This window comes from Phyllostomus hastatus, unplaced genomic scaffold (assembly GCF_019186645.2).
Source record: "Phyllostomus hastatus isolate PE091 unplaced genomic scaffold, TTU_PhHast_1.1 phas_contig_137, whole genome shotgun sequence".
Taxonomy (NCBI): Eukaryota; Metazoa; Chordata; class Mammalia; order Chiroptera; family Phyllostomidae; genus Phyllostomus; species Phyllostomus hastatus.
This window is the reverse complement of record NW_025333583.1, coordinates 8944659-8963819: the sequence shown is the minus strand read 5'-3', so window position 1 is coordinate 8963819 and position 19161 is coordinate 8944659. Positions and strand designations below refer to the sequence as shown.

General features: G+C 45.7%; 1 protein-coding gene across 1 annotated transcript; it reads right to left on the bottom strand.

Annotated features, from left to right (window-relative positions):
• Positions 1-8269: 8269 nt before the first annotated feature.
• CXCR1 (C-X-C motif chemokine receptor 1) lies at positions 8270-13720 on the bottom strand. The gene is given in 3 exon segments (XM_045853961.1): positions 8270-11715; positions 11718-12293; positions 13670-13720. Coding segments are annotated over 2 exon segments (1071 nt in total). The 5' UTR covers positions 12282-12293; positions 13670-13720; the 3' UTR covers positions 8270-11208.
• Between the last annotated feature and the right edge of the window lie 5441 nt (positions 13721-19161).

Genomic DNA, 19161 nt, shown 5'->3' with positions numbered 1-19161 from the left:
AGCAGGTTTGGGGAAGAAAACAGCAGCTTTAACTTTAGATTTATGGTGCGGGTACAAGTAGGTGTGTCAGCGTGCCCTGGACAAGCTAGCTCTGGAAGTCCAGGGAAAACGGCTAACCTAGAAACACACTTCTAGAGATCGTGCTCACAGGGACGGCAGATCGTTACAGTCACATGGGTGGATAACATTACCCCGGGAAAGCAGAGAACAGGGAAAGGGCAGAAAAAGAGGGAGAACAGGATCTGAAAGAATGTCGGCATTGAAGGCGCTGAAAGGGGAAGAGGCGCCTTCTGAGGAGACTGCAAAGAAGGCGAAGATGCAGGTGGAGAGCAGGAGCCCAAGGAAAATAGATCTTTTGGAAGGAGGAAGGACTCATAGACACGGACAACAGTGTGATCATTGTGGGGGTTGGGGAGGGTGGTATAAGGGGACTAAATGATAATGGGAAAAAAATACAATAAAAAAATTAAAAGTAAAGCAGAAGGAGGAAGTGTGGTGAGTAGGGAAATAGCATTCTCCTGCGCTCCTTGCGGGAGGGAAGTCTGACCATCTTTTCCTGTTGAGCCCTTTGTTTACAGCTAGCGTGTGTGCACCCAGTGAGCAAGCCGGGGTTCCGCACCTCAGGAAACCTCTCAGGGGCCTTCTTCCCACCTGCCACCCTGAAGCTCCTGGGCTTTCTTGCCAAGCTGGCCCCGGCCCCCCGCTCATTCCAGCCAGTCCCCCTGAGATGGAACATGCGTCTTTGGCTTGCATTGCCGAAATCTCCCGGCTTTTTCCATTGTCACTCCCAGCCCCAACTCCCTAACCCTCAGGCTGGTCTTGACCACAGCGCCCACTCCCATTGCCCCCGACTCTGAGTCAGACCTGTGGGCTTTGCTCTTTCCCCAGAAGGATGAACTCATTCCCTAAAGGACCTTGATCTCTCATTCTTTTGCCCTGACTTGAACCCCCGAGTGGGCCAAGGTCAGGTTCCAGCTGAGACTCTGCTAAATGGCACTCATCTCCCTTCCTTTGAGCTGTAAGACTCAGACCTTAGCTGCAAAGTGGAGCAAAGATATAGGGCTATGGCTGACCAGGATGTGGGGTCTAGGGAAAGCTATTTTAAGATGAGAGCTTGTATGCCAATGAGAATGATCAAGAAGGAGAGAAAAAACGGGTGTTGCAGGAACACTGAGGAAGACCACTGATCCCCTTTCCAAGCTGTCTTTCCATCTCAGAGCAGCCCTGAGGCCTTTGAAAGTCACACGTCCCAACTCTCCTATTAGCTCCCTGACCCTGTGACATCATGCAGACAGCATTGCCATTAAAGTTGGAAGATTTGGGGTTACTTGCCAGTACCTCAACAGACTCAGCTTCCCAAGACTCTCTGCTCTGACAGTAATGTCTGCCATTTATCAAGGCCCTAGTTCATTCCAAGAGCCTGACATATATTACCTTGAGCCTTGACAAGCTTCTACGGCTATCATCCCTCCAAAGAGACAGAGGTTCAGAGAAGTTTCTCGCTCAAGGTCATACGAGTCAGGAGAAACCGAGACACAGCCCAAGTCAAAGCCCCCATGGCCCTCACACCACCTCAGTTGTGAGCTCAGACACTGCAAGTACCTAGTCCTTGATTTGAGCTGCACTTTTGCCGCTTACCTGTTGCTGTGTTACCTTGGGCAGGGCACTAATCTCCTTGGCTTTATATTCATCTATAAAATAGGGATAATAATAATTTCCACCATAAGGTCTTGGTGAGCATTAAAGGAAATAACTCATGTAAAAAGTGTTTTTCACAGTGCCTGGCACATATTAGGTCTTCAGTTATCAGCAGACACAGCTGTGAGTGAGAGGGTAAGCTGATGTGTTGGATTGTAGCGTGCAAATTTGCTCATGACCTTGAAGGCTCACAAAAAGAGGATTTTCTGTGCAGAAGAACAGTTTCAGACACTCATTCTTGTTGTAGAGTTAGTGATTGAAAGAAAAGTATTCGCCTCACTCAGGGGTACTTGCCCCTTTTCCAAGGGTCCTGCTTACCCTCAAAGAACTGAACTGCGGACAGATGAGGTAGGAAGGTACTAGAGGGTGAGAAGGGAGGAAGGAGAGGAAAGGGGGGAAGGAGGGAGTCTGCTCAGAAACTCATGTTAGACCTGGTCAGTAACTGTATGGAAAAAGCACGCTAAGAAGTGGCCTCCTTTGGAGCACCTAACTACTAATAATCATGATCTAAGCAAAGGTAGAATTTCATGTTAAATACTCACAGAGCTAAAGCCCAATTTGTACATCTCGGTAGATTCTTAAATTTAGAGCATCTCTTCTCAGAACTGGAGCTTCCTAATGAAACTTCATTTCGTGGAAGAGGAAACTGAGGTTCAGAAAGCCGAAGTGAACATTTAAGGTCACAGAGCTACTCTTTTTTTTTCTTTCTTTTATTTGATTAGAAGCATTTTTCCAAACCTTCAGGTCCAACCTGTAGCGCACTAGGACCCCCAGATAGATCTCTTTGTAGCAGTCACCCTGATGCACAGGAAATTTCATAAACTCCTCACATATCCGTAATTCACAAGTTTCCTTTGCCCCTCTATGTTTCATTTCTATAACACCTGCTCTTGTTTTAAGGGTCTAGCACACGTTGGATACATTATAGGCATTTGATGCATAATCAGTTAACTGGTTATGTGATTCTTATTAACACGTGATTTCCAAATGCCTTGGAATATGGACAGGGAGAGTACCTGCTGCGAATCATCAGGATCCCAGCCAAGGGGAGGGCTCAAGGATGCTGGCAAAGCGGAGAGCCCCGCACTGCATCGCCCTCGGGCCCTACTTGCTCGGTCTCCCTCCATCCTCAACACTTTCAAAGCTGGAGCCAAGCCAGCTCTTTCAGGAAGACAGCTTTGTTGTTTACGATTTAGGAACCAAGAGAGGTACGGATGTGGCCTCATAGGTTTCTGTTGAGCAATACGATTTCTTCCCATTTCGGAAGTGACTGCATTTCTTCAGATGTACCTTCCCACTCACCTTCTAGGTCTTACTTCTCCCACACCATTGGTATAGACCTGGATAACATAAGGAGTTTCTAACATTATGAAGACTACCAGAGGGGAGCAGAGGTGGGGGCAAATGAAGAGAATAAAGGGGGTCAAATAGATGGTGATGGAGGGAGACTAGACTTGGGGTGGTGAGGGCACAATGCACTCACTATACAGATGATGTATTACAGAATGTGCACTTGAAACCTATATAATGCTTTTGCCCCAAGAAATTTAATGGGGTGCTAATTCTGAGATAACATGGGGTCATTTCCTTCCAACGCACACGTGCGTATGCAACACACACATACACACTCTCGGTCAACTAGAAACCTGGTTAATGTGTCCTTCAGGTTGACTTTTAAAATCCACTGGGAGCGCCCTAGCTGTCATGGCCCAGTGGCTCGAGCACCAGGCAGTGAGTCAAAGAGTCACCCGTCGATTCCCAGTCAGGGCACATGCCTGGGTTGTAGGTCAGGTCCCCAGTAGGGGGAGCACAAGAGGCAACCATACATTGATGTGTTTCTCCCTCTCTTTCTCCCTCCCTTCCCCTCTCTCTAAAATAAAATCTTTTAAAAAAATTCACTGGGAGAAAGTTTTAACAGTGCTTATCTTTAAGGAAAGGAGACAAAGAACAGGAAGGGAAATTGTTTCCTTTTATTTGAATTGTTACTGGCATTCCGTCCTGATGGTGGACTGAGGAGGCATGGGAAGCAACAACACATATACACACACCATACACAGAAATGTTAGATAACATGTATTTTTAATTTTTAAATAAATATCTGAGATAAAAAGCAAAGAGAGAAATAGAAAAGAAAGCTTAAGATCTCTAAGGGCCAGAAATAAAAAGTAAACTTAAAAATATATTAATTTATCATGGAGCAGGTATTGAAGCCACGGGGACACAAGAGGATACTAGAGCTGGTCTAGGATTGGGATGGTAACACCAGTGGGTCTATCTGCAGGCCCCAGGCACAGCTAAGAACTGGAACTGGATTTCCGCAAAGAACCAGGAACTAGGGAAGAGCCGGCCCATCCTTGGCTGGGGCTAGAAAAACACCTTCAGCTTTGAGACATGACCCTTAAGTGAGCTGCCTGCCCCAGGCTATGAGGGAAAGAGGAGAAAGAGGGCCACCTGAGCAACAGCTCAAAATCGCAAGCCTGAGTAGCAAGTGGTGAGAACCCCAATCTGCCCTTTGGAATGGTGTGGAAACCTGGGACCAGATAACAAGGACAATAGCACAAAATGCTCTGCATCATGTGACTCACTAGGGCCCATCAAGGACAGCCAAGACCCGACCCCTTCATAACCCAGGACACAAGCAAGGCTCCCATGAAAACACTCTTCAAGGGATGAGCTCACAATCAAATATTACAGAGAACTGGCAACTGGTACAGTCAATAGTCAGCTGACATAACAAACAGGAGAATTCACACTTGAGGGACTAAAGATAATAGAGCAATCTGAGTGTGACTTTAAAGTAAGGCTGTTTTTTTGAATCCAGGATAATTTTGTATCAAAAAAAATGGAGGATTGGAACAATGTTCTCACCTCAGATCCCTTCCAAAATCACTGAAAATGGCATAATGTAGTTATGAGGCATAATCCCACACAATACAAAAACAAAGAAATGAGAGAGAAAATAACAGATAAGAGATTTTTTTAAATGAAAGTCAGAAAGTAGATACAAAGTGGTAACTGAGTTATCAGACCAGAAGAAAAAGCCCAGAAGGAATCTAATGAAATCTTCAAAAAAATTCATAATACCTTTAGAAAGATAAGAGGAAATGTTGCATCTGTGACCCAAGAAAGAGGGGCCATAAAAGGGAATATTAAGGAACAGGGGAAAAAGCCCATTGGAAATTTAAAATATGACAGCAGAAACTTTAAATTCCAATGAAAGGTCTAGGAGATAAAAGTTAGGGTAACTTCATAGAAAGTGGGAAAATAAAAATATTGAAAAATAGGCAGAAAGTGATAAGAATATTAAAGACTTAATTTGGGAGTTCAACACCCAAATAAGAGAAATCCTAGGAAAAGAGAATAGAGAAAACAAAGGATAGAAATGTAGCAAAGAAACAATACAAGAAAATTTCACAGTACCCGAGTTTCCAGGTTAAAAGGCTTTACCAGGTACCCAGCAAAATGAATGAAAGATTTTTTAAAAAGGCAGGTTATTGTGCATTCTAAAACTAAAAAGATAGAAAGAATATCCTAAAAGCTTCTAAGAGGAAATTCAGTTGAACACAATAGATCAAGAATTAGTATAGCATGAGAAGTCCAGCAGCCCTAGAAGCCAGAAGAAATTAAAAGAGCCTACAAAATTCTGAAGGAAAATAAATTCCAACCCTAGAATTCAGTACTCATCCAAAATACCAATCAAGTATGAAAGTAGAGTCAAGACTTTTTTGGAAATTCAAGTTCTTCAAAATGTTATCTCCTATATATGTTTCCTTGGCAAAATCCAGTAATCCAGCAAAATAAGGGGATAAACTAAAAGAATGATAGCTAACATTTTTATAGTACCTAATGTATGTTAGACATCCTTTTAAATGTCTTGTGTGTGTGTGTGTGTGCTCATTTAATTTAATCCTCATAGGAATTAGTAAAGCCTTATTATTATCCACATTTCACAAAATGGTAAAGGGAGGCTAAGTAATCTGCTCTTTGTCACAAAGTCTGTAAGCAGTAGTAGTCTGGCTCCAGATTCCAGGCCCTTAAAGAAAGAGGAATATTTAACACTCATTCATGAAAGAAACTTCTTCAACATGACAAAGCATCCCTATAAAAAATCTTTAGCTTAAACCATATTTAATAGAGAAAGATTGAACGCTTTACCCTTAAGAATCAGAACACAGTACGAATGTCCACTCTCACAACTTCTATTCAGCCTGGTACTATAGGTCCTAGCCAGTGAAATAAGGCAAGAAAAATAAATAAGAAGCATAAAGAAAAGGAAGGAATCAACTGCCTTTTTTCTCAGATGTCTTAATTGTGAACATATAAAATCCAAAAGAATCTTTAAAAATAAAACTACTAGAACTAATTATTGAACTCACTAAGGTCCCAGGATACTAGGTCAATATATACAACTCAATTGTATGTCCATATGCTAGTAAGGAAAAAAACTAAAACTAAATTTTTTAAGTATCATTTATAACAGCATCCATATAATCATAAAATCAATACTTAGGGATAAATCCAATAACATAGGTACAAAATCTATGTACCAGAAACTATAAAATTCTTCCAAGATAGATTAGAAAATATCTAAATAATTGAAGAACTATGCTCATAAATTGGAAGACTCAATATTCTTAAGATATTAATTTTATCCAAGTTGATCTATAGAGTCAACATAATCCAAAACAAAATCCCAGTAGGATATTGTTTTGGAATAACAATATTCCAAATAGAAATTGACAAGCAAATTTTAAAATTTATCTGAAAATATAGTTAAAGAAATTTAGAGAAAAAGGAGCAAGCTGGGTGAGTAGTCTGTCCAGGCTGCAACAGGACTATGAAGGAGAGAGATCTTCAAGGAAGAAAAAAATTAATAGATTATCTGATGAATGTGAATGCATTAAGGAGGACATTTGGGACTGAAATAATGAAAAGTACATGGAAAAATTCTATTGTTAAACAAAACTTGTACAAAAAAAGGAAACATAGACATTGTACCCAACTGTGAATAATTTTTTACATAATCACTATAAACAAAAACATTGAATGTTGATTTAACCAAAATGTATGGTATCTATGTTCTGGGAGAAGGGAGTGGATATAGGGGACAGGCAGCTTTGGTGTTCGCTGGACAGGGGTAAAAGCAGGAGAGAGTCTGAAGAGTGGTGTATCTTCTGAAGCCAAACTAGCAAGCCAATAGGTGGCATCTAAAACTGGGGGGAAATCAAGAGCTAGCAGTGTAAGCATGGTATTCAGAAATGTGTAGACCACTATTAGAGAAAACAGCTATGAGAGCTGAACATTGTTGCATTTGCCTGCAGGGAGTGCGGCAGGAGGGATGCTGCTGGTTTTTAGTATAAGCTATATTTATAAAAACTAGACAATGCACCTGAAGTACTTTGACAAAAAAGAAAGACTAATTTTAGAAAGCCTAAGTTAACATATCCTGTTTATTTTTTATTTATTTCTTATTCTTCAATTCATGTCTACCCTGAAGGTTAGAAGAAAGATCTTGAATTTAAAAGCAGAATACCAGCCCTGGCTCGTGTGGCTCAGTGGCTTGAGTGCCAGCCCACAAACAGAAAGGTCACCAGTTTGACTCCCAGTCAGGGCACATGCCTGGGTTGCGGGCCACGCAAGAGACAACCGATTAACATAACGCTCCCACATCCATCTTCCTCTCCCTCTCTCCCTCCCTTTCCCTCTCTCTAAAAATAAATAATAAAATTTAAAACAATGTCAGTATGGGTCCTGGCAGGGTCGCTGGGCTGATTAGAGCATGGTTCACATACACCAAGGTTATGAGTTGTATCCCCATTCAGAGCATGTACAAGAAGCAGCCAATGAATGCAAAAATAAGTGGAACAACAAATTGTTTCTCTCTCTCTAAAAATCAATAAATTAAAGAAAAATTAAACATAACACCAGGATGAATAAAAGCTCTGGTGGTGAGAACTCAGCTCTTAACTACTCGTAGCTTTCTGGGTCAGACTAAGAGACCTTTGGTCCCTCCAACCTCTGCGTGGAGACAGCGAAAGGCTGTATTCCGTTACAACTTCTTGGTTACAGGTCACTTTTGGAAAGACCCTTAGACCAAAGAGGAGATGATCATTTTATCTCATCTGCACCTACGAGATTTTTCAGCCTCCGGAAGACCCTACTTAAAATGCAAGTTGCTGGGAAAGAGAAGAGCTTAAACCTCTATGGAGTAATATCCAGGTTATCATTATTTTGCTGGAACTAGTAAGAATGATCCACTAAGATAAGGGGACAAGGGATGCTGAGGTTGTTAGAGGGGAGCTAATATACAGGGAAATAGTATATTTCAATATAATTACTTGGAGGCTGGGACATTTTAACCAAGTCTACAAAACCAATTTTCAGTTTTTAAAAATCAGCAAGCATTGTGCAGAACATGCATTCACATCGCACCCCCACCCCTAACACCCCTATCCTTGATGTTCAGCCCATCCTTAACCCCAGTCCTATCTGTCTGATAGTAGGGCAGAGGTGTAATGGCCACCGTAATGAGAAGGTACCTCAAGATCAAAAAATGATGCAGGCAACTCCATAGAGTATAGCAATTTATTATAGAGTAACTTACTTACAGCGACATAGGGTTGGAGCAGACAGGCAACCCAGCAATCTGCACAGAGTATTCTCCACTAACAGACCCCTGTTACAGTACTTTCTTACAGTGTAACTTAAGGACTAATGATGGACAAGGCAAAGGGACAAAGAATGCAGTACACACTAGGAGTCATACCTGCTGGCGGTCTTGTGACAAAGGGTTGTTTATCATAGATGTTATCATTTTGATGTTTATATTTGACCCCGTTATCATGCCATTCCCACTCCTACTAATAAAAATATTCAAGGCTGCATTGTGTAAGTTAAATAACCACAGACATGCTTGCTAATGACGGTAAGGTTGGTTAAAGGTCACAACATTAAAACTTAAAGATGGAAGAAGTCTGGGACACAGAAATAAAGTTAGTTTTGCTCACAGCTACATCTGTAACTGTCCCAAACTCTCTGCCATCTCTGATGCCCCACTGCTCTCCTAAGACGCACCCTGTCCCTGATCTCAGCACCATCCTGAATATTTAGCTGCTCCCTGAGGTGACCTCTCTCCTTGACTTTCACCAGGTATGTAACCCTTACCATATCTGGTGATCAAAATACCAGTCTTTGATATTTCAACACACCATGCTATTTCAGTACCGACATCCTCACCCTTTTACGGATCCAAAATCCAAATCATTTAGAACTTGAGCCATACCCAGAGAATTCCACACTGCATTAACAAATCTACCAGAACAATGGTGCACTTGTTTGAAGACGATCCGACTCCATTCCTCTCCTGTTAAAACATTTCCAAGTCATCTTACTGCTGTTTGATTCCCACATCCCAAGTTACTAATGAGGCCAAGCATTTTTTCCAGTGTGCATGAGTCATTTGTATTTCCCCAGACCCCATATAGATCCTTATTCACTTACCGAAGCCCATGATGGAGTTGGCTTTGAGGTGGAGGAAGATGAACTTTGGGGTTACAGTAGAAGAGGTAGGAAGGCACTGAGAGGAGGGAAGAAGAGGAAAGAGAGGTTCCCAGCCTTCCTCCCTGGATTTTGTGTGCATCCTCCTATCTTCTCTCCTTAATCAGATCCATTTCTTAGGGCTTGTGCCCCTAACTCCTTCCTCACCAACCAATTTGGAATCTCAAGGCAGAAGCACCTCCTTCCTGGCCACATTTTAGAAAATGCTCCAGAAAAGATGGTGACCCTACCAGTGATGACTTTTTGTTCCAGCCACCGACTGGACTAAATAGCAGTGGCTACAGTTGTAGCCACTGACCCATCCCAGCCATTCACTCTATCTCTAACACCCCTCCCTGAGACTCACGACACCTTCACATCCATCCCACGCCCAAGCCTCCCTCCATATGTGGCCCCAGTGCCATCTGGAACCTCCCCACATCTCACTCACATCATTACTAACCTTTGCTATTCTGCATCTCTCATTGTACTCTGACCCTTCACCCTAGCCCAAGCTGTTATGCCACCCGTGGCTCCCCACCGCCACCACATCTCCAGCTCTAACCTCCCCCTCGGATCACAATCTCAACCTTGACCTAAACCCCATTCCTGAAGCTCATTCCATCCCCAACTTCAAACCAAATAAAGTTTTTTCCTTATGTTTTCTTCTAAGAGTCTGATAATTTTAGCTCTCATGTTTTGGTCTTCAGTCCATTTTGGGTTAATTTTTGTGCATGGTATAAGGTAAAAGGTCAATTTCATATTTTTTTATTTATTTTTAAACAGAAGGGACCGGAAGGAGAAAGACTGGGAGAAAGACATCAATGTATGGTTGCTTCTCCTGCGCCCCCTATTGGGGGCCTGGCCCACAACCCAGGCATGTGCCCTGACTGGAAATCGAAGCAGTGACCCTTTGGTTCTCAGGCTGGCGCTCAATCCACTGAGTCACACCAGCTAGGACCAATTTCATTTTTATGCATGTGGATTTCTAATTTTCTCAGCATCATTTGTTGAAAGACTATCGCTTCCCCATTGAATAGTCTTGGCACCATTGTTCAAAATCATTTGACAATTTATGCTTAGGTTTATTTCTGGGCTCTTTATTCTCAGCTTCATATTATCCTTTGGCTCCACCAGCCTAAACATATTAGGCTTTTTGCCTCATAGTCACAAAAATGCTGCCCCACGCCATATACTATACCACAGATCATATACTATAACCACATTCAAAGGCAAGATCCAAGAAGGTGTGTCTCTCTTTTTTTCAATCAGGAGTATCTTCCAGGAGTCCCCTGGTCCCAGCAGACCTCCTTTTAAGCAATGTTTTGCTCAATGCAGATTATTACGTTTTCCAGAATTTTGTGAGCTGGTTGCTAAACACCACCACCCTTGAAATTGCCATGGTGGGAGCAGTTATAACATAGAACTTGGCAAATGCTAGAAGGCAGGACTTTTTGTTTCCCTGGGGGACTGGTTTACCAGCACACACTTGCCTGTAAGTCTTCCTAGTCAGAACTAGAGAATGTGACCACTCCTAGCTTAAAGACTCGTGGAGGTATATATCATTTTCAGCCTCTCTCAAGGGAAGCAGACTTTGCTAGAAAGCTAGGAAAGGGGGAGCTGGGGAAGTAGCTGTGGTGTTTGCCACTGGTGGCTCCCAAGGCTGGGAACTTTCTGAACTCACTTCAAAGCATGTCTTTGAAATGTCTCCGAGGACAGAGTGCTATGGCTCAGTGGTAGGATGGACAGAGCTCTCGCAGATAACATAGCAATTACAGTGAGGGGCGAGGCTTCAGGGCAGGCTTTCTCAACCGTGCAATGGGGCCTGGTAAGGCTGAGGCCTCAGCAACTTCCTGTGACCTCAGTGGGGGCTGTCCTGACACAGAGACTGTGAATAGCCAATAGACATGAGTCTTGAGTGCTGTGCTGACAGGAGGGAAGGAGCCCTGTGGGGCTGCTACAGGGGTGGGGGTCTTAGATGGTAGTAGAAGTGTTCCTTGAGGAAGAGCTAACAAAGGAAGGCTTGCCCTCCTTGGCCAGGAATTCCTTGCTGATCAGTCCATGGGTGGCCATGATCCTGAGGAGTCCATGGCGAAACTTCTGGCCAATGAAGACATAGATGAGGGGATTGAGACAGCTGTGGAGGAAGCCCAGGATCTCGGTGGCATCCAGGGCTCGGCCAATGTCATTTCGGCGTTCACAGGTCTCCTCGATGATCCGGAGCCTCATGAGGGTGTCTGCCATCAGGACCAGATTGTAGGGCAGCCAGCAGAGCAGGAAGACGAGCACGACAGCAAAGATGACCCGCATGGCCCGGTGCTTCTGCCCCATGTGGGCCTGAAAGAGCGTGCTCAGGGTGAAGCCGTAGCAGAACAGCATGACCAGCAGGGGCAGGAGGAAGCCAAAGGTCTGGGGCAGGATCCGCATCACCATGCGCCATTTGGTTGTGTTGGCACCCATATCCTCGTAGCAGACTGGGCCTGGAAATCAGGTGGTTGATAGGCCTCACGGAAGATAAAGATGGGCAGGGACAAGAGCAAGGATAAAATCCAGATGCCTAAGCATATGAACTTGACCCAGTGCCGCTTCTGAGTCAGTGTGCGTGTGGCATGCACAATGGCCAGGTAGCGGTCCACGCTGATACAGGCCAACAGTAGAATACCACTGTAGAAGTTGACTTCCTTCAGAAGTGAGACCATCTTGCACAGCGATGTGCCAAAAATCCAACCCTTTGCCTTAGAGGCAGCCCAGATAGGCAAGGTCAGGGCGAAGAGCAGGTCAGCCAGGGCCAGGTTCAGCAGGTAGATGTCAGTGACAGAGCGGCTGACCCGGCTGTGTAAGATGACCAGCATCACCAGGGAGTTTCCCAGCAGGCTCAGCAGGAAGACCAGGGCATAGATGGCCACCACAGCATACTTGTTGAGGGTCACAGTGTCCAAGAGACAGGGGCTATAGGATTGTTCTGTGGGTGGTGTGCCGGTGAAATTTTCAAAGGCATACTCCCAATACGTATCATTCCAGAATGAAACGTCCACAACGAAACTCATGATTCGATCTAGCTGAAAGATTAGGAAAAGTTGTGATTTATAACTCAGATTCAAGTCACTCGCATCAAGGATGTGAGAACAGTTACTGGGATATTTTTTGCCTCTCTGTTGCTTTGGCCACCAGAGATCCCTTCCTTTGCTTCCTTCTTGGATTTCTTTAGAGGTCAGCGCTACCTGGCAATGTGGTCAACCTTCCACAACCCCAAGGCCTTATCTGAGTGTGGAATGAGATGAACTACAGGGAGGAAAACCTTGGTCACTGGTCAGGCCTACAACTGCCTGGACTCTATAATTCCACCTCTGTCCTTCCTTTGGCCTTCTACATCCTCAGCCGTGTCTGGGCACTCAGATGGGAGGGCAGGTGAGTCCTGGACGTGTGGGAGAAGCCAGCATTAAGCAAGACAGAAGGAAGCACACCTGTCTCCGGGTATCCCTTTCTATGTCATTTCCCCTCCTATGTGATTCCTGATTCTGCTTAGCCCTCTTAAAATCTACTGATTCTGAATCTACTGAGGGAAAGAAATGATAACAAGGAAGCATTAAAGTGCATTTTAAGCCTTCTCCCTAAAGAAGCAATAAATGCTTGGTTCTCTGTCTAAAGGAAGTGTAAGCTTATTGAGAGCAGTCCCCATCTGGGTTCCTGAAATCACCTCCTAAACATCCTCGGGAACATTCAGCAGTTTTCAAATATCATTTTTAAATTGTGAAACACTTGGTTGAAGCAAAATCTTAACAGAAGCCCAAAACGCAAAACAAATAAAGCCTCCCATCTCTTGGAGAGGGGAAGGGTGATGCCCCCTCTACCCAGACTGCTGCTAGGAGGCCCCCCCAACCCCCAGGAGTAGTCAGAGAACAGTCTGAAAACTTTTGGACAGTTACCAAGACTGGAAATAAGGATCTCTTCTATCCAGTCCTGATTCTAGCACGGATACGGTGTGTGACCCTGAGAGGGTCCATTTACTTCTCTAAATTTCCGTGCTCTCCTCCACAAATTGAGGAAGGCAGCGTTGATGACCCCTGAGTTGTTTCCAGGCCTGAGGTTCTACAAGTTCATTCAGATCCACACCCTTTAGCACATTCTCTCCTGCCAGTATTGCAGCTTCACAGGAAACAAAGTCTTAGGGCAAAGCAGTCAACATCAAACTGGGGAGGCATAAGCCTCTTCCTTGCCAAAGGAGGTGAGGAGGCTATGCCTCCTTGTCACCAACGACAGCCGCCAGCCACGTATATAAAGTCAGAATTGGATACACGGTCACAAAGGAGGAGGCAGAAAGCCAACTGAGCAGAAATCTCCAGAACCCAGAGAAATGGATGCATTTTCTAAAACACAGTCAAACCAAATCTCCCCATCCCAGAGAAGGTCCTGGCCACCAGAGGTGGCTTCCTACCTGAGGTGCCAACCGTAAGATCCTGAATCTCAGAGGCCAGAATGATTTAACTGTCAGAGGGAACTCGGTGAATAAAGGGGAAATGGTGACTGCGCGTCACAGCCTCTCCTTGGAGCCCTGCCCACATCTGCATTTGGAGAGCAGACAGAGTCCAGAGAGGAGAGCCCCGCCAGCCAGCCACAGGGTCCACACGTCCAGGAGGGGCACCGGGCAGGAGGGTGGAGTTCCAAGTCATTATCTGAATGCTCCACTCGATGGATGGCTATTTTTATTCTCCTCTTTTTCTAATATTTTATTTCCATTTGTTTCTTCCTTACATCCCCTAGCAAACCACCTTGGAAAGCTTCCAACCTGCCTGACACACACATAAAGGGCAAAGGATTTGACTTTTTACAGTAGAGACTTCAGGAGTCCACTGGAGGAGGGCCTGAGGGGTCCTCCACTTTGGAGGAATTCAGGCGTCCTCTGGGGGGGAAGAAGATGGTGGACTGTCCTTAAGCTGTGTTCGTGCAAAAAGCACACCACTTTTACTTATACTGTAAGCTCCCGTGGGGTGGCCTGGGGGATGGTGGGGATGTGGAGGAAGAATGACGCCTTTTCAGCCTGTCCTTCCCTTGCCCAGCCACTGCCAGCAACGGTTGATTAGAATTGCCCTGGTGCTGGGGACAGGAGCTGCCTGGAGCCCAGCTAGATGATGGGGAACCATTGCAGCTGGGGCAGCTAGTGAACGGAGGAGGTAGGGTTCGGGTCACTCTGCTCCTCTCTCCGTACTGAAGGATGGCTTCTCCGGGAAGCTGCCTCAGCTGCCCCCAGCAGCTCAGGTCTGCCCCCTGGCTGTACCCCTCAGTCACGTCTCCATTATCACATGAGCCCTGCCGCACTGCAGTGCTGTGTTCCCCAGTCAGCCTTCCCCACTGGACTGCGGACTCCGGGTCCTCCGCCAGGGAAACAGGGTAGGTGCTCGATCCATGGCTGTGCAGTGAATGACACTAGACCTATCTCCTATGATGTGTGGGCCACGGATCACCACCGTGACTCAGAGCGTCTGTCACTGCAGACACACGGTCACACCTGAGGCAGGCTAGTCTGTCTGACCTTGTTCTTGCCCAATCATCCTCTATTGTTTGTTTGGGTTATTTTTTTTAAAGATTTTACTTATTTTTAGAGAGAGGGGAAGGGAAGAAGAAAGAGTGGGAGAGAGAAACATCAAAGCAAGAGAGAAACATCGATTGGTTGCCTCTCGTACGCACCCCGACCAGGGACCAAACCTGCAACCCAGGCTTGGGGCTTGGGGCCTGACTGGGAATTGAACCTGTGACCTTTCGCTTTGCAGATGGTGCCCAACCAACTGAACCACACCAGTCAGGGTTCATCCTCTGCTGTTTAAAGTTAACGCCAATCAGTTTGAGTGCAAATTATGCCCGTGTGTGTAAATGACAAACTTATGCCACTGGTGCCTACAATTCTGCCCCTGGCAAGCATATGTTTGTAGGCTAAGTCATGCTCTCCTCCTGCATTCTTTTATCATTTATCAATAGTAGCAGGAAGTGTAGGAGACCATTGCCTGGGGCTACCCATGTTTTGTTTTTACTGCTGTGGGACTATTGTGATCTGACGCCTAGACTAGAAAGGACTTGAAGATGGGAAGTCCCTAAAGGGAGTGGACATTCCCCCTATTCATCATCCAGGGAAAAGGTAGCTCCTGAGGCAGGAAGTAGTGACTGGACAGAGGAGAGAACAGGTTGTCTGGGGCCTGGACTGCAGGCAGTGAAGTGCAAGCTGAGGCTATAGGGAGAGAGAGTGTTGGCCACAAGGGGGCAGCAGTCACTGGACCAGAAGTCCTTGCAAGGGACCCCTGAGAAAGACCAGGGCAAGAGCAGCCACAACTATCTATTTTAAGCCCCTCTTGTGCATAATTCCCTTGTGCTTTTCCGAAGCCCTCCGTGAAGTCGCTTCAGTATTCCAGTCTGTTTACACTGACGACTGAGGACTCGGAAAGGGTCTGCTCCACCCTCGAGCCTGAGTAGTAAAGGGGAGGAGCAGCCCCGGAAGCTTAGGCCTCCAGTGGGAAGACAACCTGGAGGTCAAGAGTTGAAAGGAGCCCTGGCTGGTGTAGCTCAGTGGATTGAGCTCGGGCTGCAAACCAAAGTGTCGCAGGTTTGATTCCCAGTCAGGGCACATGCCTGGGTTGCAGGCCAAGGCCCCCAGCAACCGCACATTGATGTTTCTCTCTCTCTCTATCTCCCTTCCTTCCCTCTCCAAAATAAATAAATAAAATCTTTTTAAAAATAAATAAATAAATAAAATTCCCTTGAAAAAAAAAAAAGAGTTGAAAAGAATCTTTCCCTGCATGGTAGGAAAGAGCATCTCGGCAAGGATGGGGCAAGGCTCATACATGTGAGCTGGGATGACGTCTCACCCACCTGAAAATGCTCCAGCAAGCCTGCCCACCCAGCCTGCCTTCCACACCCCACTCCCCACGGCTTCTAACGGCTCCCTCACACACGGATCTATGATGATGATCCTGGTGGGATCTATAATGATGATCCTGGTGGGAACGTATTTTCCCCATTCTCTGCACAGAACACCCAGTGCCACGAAGATTGTCATGATGTGGGCGGCCTGAATGCCAATCTGCTGGCAAGATGTGGAGATGTAGGGCAGCGGTGCCCCACCTTTTTGGCACCAGGGGCTGGTGGAGCTCAGGTGGTAACGTGAGTGACGGAGAGCGGCTGCAAATACAGCTCGCTGACTCACTGCTCCCTTCCTGCTGGGCAGTCCCCGCTCGGGGACCCCTGGCGTGGGGGAAGTCAGAGATGCAATATGGCTCCAGTAGTAAAGGCGTCTGGGAGATGTTGGGCTCTCTGTCTAACCTTCTGTGACTGTCTAAGTCTCTGCAGCCTCAGGCTTGGCTGACTACCCAGAAAGGGGGAATGCCCCCAGGAAAGAGGTTAATAAAGGCGCAGTGTGGACAACTGCCTGGTGTTATCTGTTAACTTAGGAATGCATTGTCCTTTCTGGTGGTCTGTGTGACGACCCACCATATGGTTTTACTATTAAACCCCTGTAAAAAAGAGCCCCTGTCCTGGGAGGGGGTGTGGATTTTTTCCCGGTCCCCACCGCTGGGAGAAAACAGCTGTTTTCCCCATGCATGTAAGTCTCTCCTATTAAAGCTCTTAGGAATTTAAATAAGGCTGCATGTCAGTTCTTCAGAATTGATCCTGAATTTAGAATTTTGAAGCTTTCCCCCAACAGGAGGACCCTTCTTGTCACTGTCTTTAAAATAGCAGCTTCACCCTGGCTGGTGTGGCTCACTGGGTTGGATGGCATCCTGCAAGCCAAAAGGTTATCAGTTCAATTCCTGGTGGGGTCACATGCCTGGATTGTGGGCCAGCACTCTGGGTTGGGGGGCATGCGAGAGGCAACCAATCAACATTTCTCTCCCTCTCTTTCTATCTCCCTCCTCTCTATCTAAAAGTAAATTAAATATTTTTTAAAAAAGACATTTTTAAAAAATGGCAGCTTCCAGGCAAGATCAAAAGTGGAGGCAAGGGATGGGGAGGAGAGGGTTCACCCCCTCCCCAAGGATTATGCCCATTGGCACATGACAGGTTCAAGGACAAGTATATGACCTAAGACGATCCAGTCAGAGTCAAGTTCAGGTTGGTTGTATAATGACAGTGGAAGAAGCAAGTATCCAGTCTTGTTGCTGCTGGATGCCATTTGGCTTCCATAAAGAGCAAACCAGCCCAAGGACAAGACAAGGACAAGGCCAACGTACGGAGGAGGGCAGAGCTCAGAGCATCCTGGAGAAACGGAGCCAGGAGTCCTGAATGACAGTCATCTTCCCTCTGAGCCTTTCAGTCATGTGAGACAATAAACTCTCTTTACTGCTAAGACCTCTTCCAGTAAAGTTTTCTGTTACCCACAACCAAGACTGTGCCCAGCTGAGAGAGTTCTAGAAACAAAAAGTGATCTAGGATGAGAGGAGAGGGGAGGAATGCCAGTGCGTCCCAGGACCCAGACTGTGACGGTCCGTATAGTGGCACCACCCACCAGAGGCAGACCTCCCAGCCCTGACCGCCTCACTCCAGTGGAAGGCAGAGAGGAGCTGAGAAAGGCAAGTGCAGGAGGACCCACCTCAGGACACTCTCCTGGAGGAATTCAGAAATGTGCATGAGGGATCTAGAAACCCCTGTTTTAGAGTGACACAGACCGTATTCAAACACTGACCCTCCTTTATTAGTTTATGATCCCGGTCAAGTTTGTTAATGTGTATCAAAATGTTCTTATTCATGGAGATGGGGTTAATACAACTTGCCTCATGGAGCTGTGCAAATCCCAGCTTGGTTCCAAGGCCAGAATGCCCATGGGAGGCTTAGATACTTCCTGTGGGCCTCAGTTTCCTCATCTGTAAGATAAGAATGAAAGTAGCACCTAGCTTATAGGATTAGTATGAGGATCAATGAGTTAATACACATAAAGTGCTTAGCACAGTGTCTCACTGATGTTAAATGTCTGATCACTTTTTAGCTGTCTTTATAACACAACCCCCGTGGTCCTCTCAGGGAAATACCTACCAAACACACTAAACAATGCAGACCCTGACCCTGCACTCCCACCTAATGTGAGGGAAGGAAGAAACATAGGAAGGAAGAGAGGAAGAACAAAGCTTGTTACATGATTGTTTATAACAGTAAAAATGGGTAATAATTTCAATGCCCTTCAAAAAACTTTTATACAAATTATAGTAAAGCTACACGATGAAACACTAAGCTGTATTGATCACCATATCCCAAGTGCCTAGGAGGCATCTTAGTAACTAGGGTCCAATAAAAAGCTGTTGAAAGAAAAGCGAAGGAAAGAAAGATGCATTCTATTTCTAGAGACTGGGAGACCCCCGGTGACTTGCCTTCTGTTTATTTCAGCTCCACCCTCTGGAAAATAACAGTGGAGGGAAAGTAGACTCCCTGATGGCTGTAAAAAAAAATGACTTAACAGAACATAAAACCTCTGGCTGTACTGGAAAACAACTGAGACAAAGCAAAAGAAAAGGAGAATCTAGTCCTGGTGGCCAGGGTCTGTAGTTACAAGGTCAATCCAGTAGAGAGCAGCATTATCTTTGCATCAAACCAGACAACTGGGCAGGGCAGTGAAGTAATCCAGGTGAAAATACCCTGTCCCTATGGAAGCTGGATTAGGCAGCCAACATCTTGCACCTAACACCACCCTTGAAAGTTTGCAAACCTTTTGCCCTCCCCACTTAAAATCCTTCCAGGTGAGACTTCAGCAAGTGCCAGAGTGCGAGTGCAGTTTGAGAGGAAAAGTTGAAGTTTGTCACCCCCATTTATCACTCAACCAATCCCTGGCTTCAAGCACTTAATAGTCTCGTCCCTGTGGTCATTCCCCATCCCAGCCCACAGACCCTTCCTCCAGACCAGTGTGAACCCACCCTTTTCGGTCCTCCAGCCCTCAGTCGGCTCGGGCTGCCA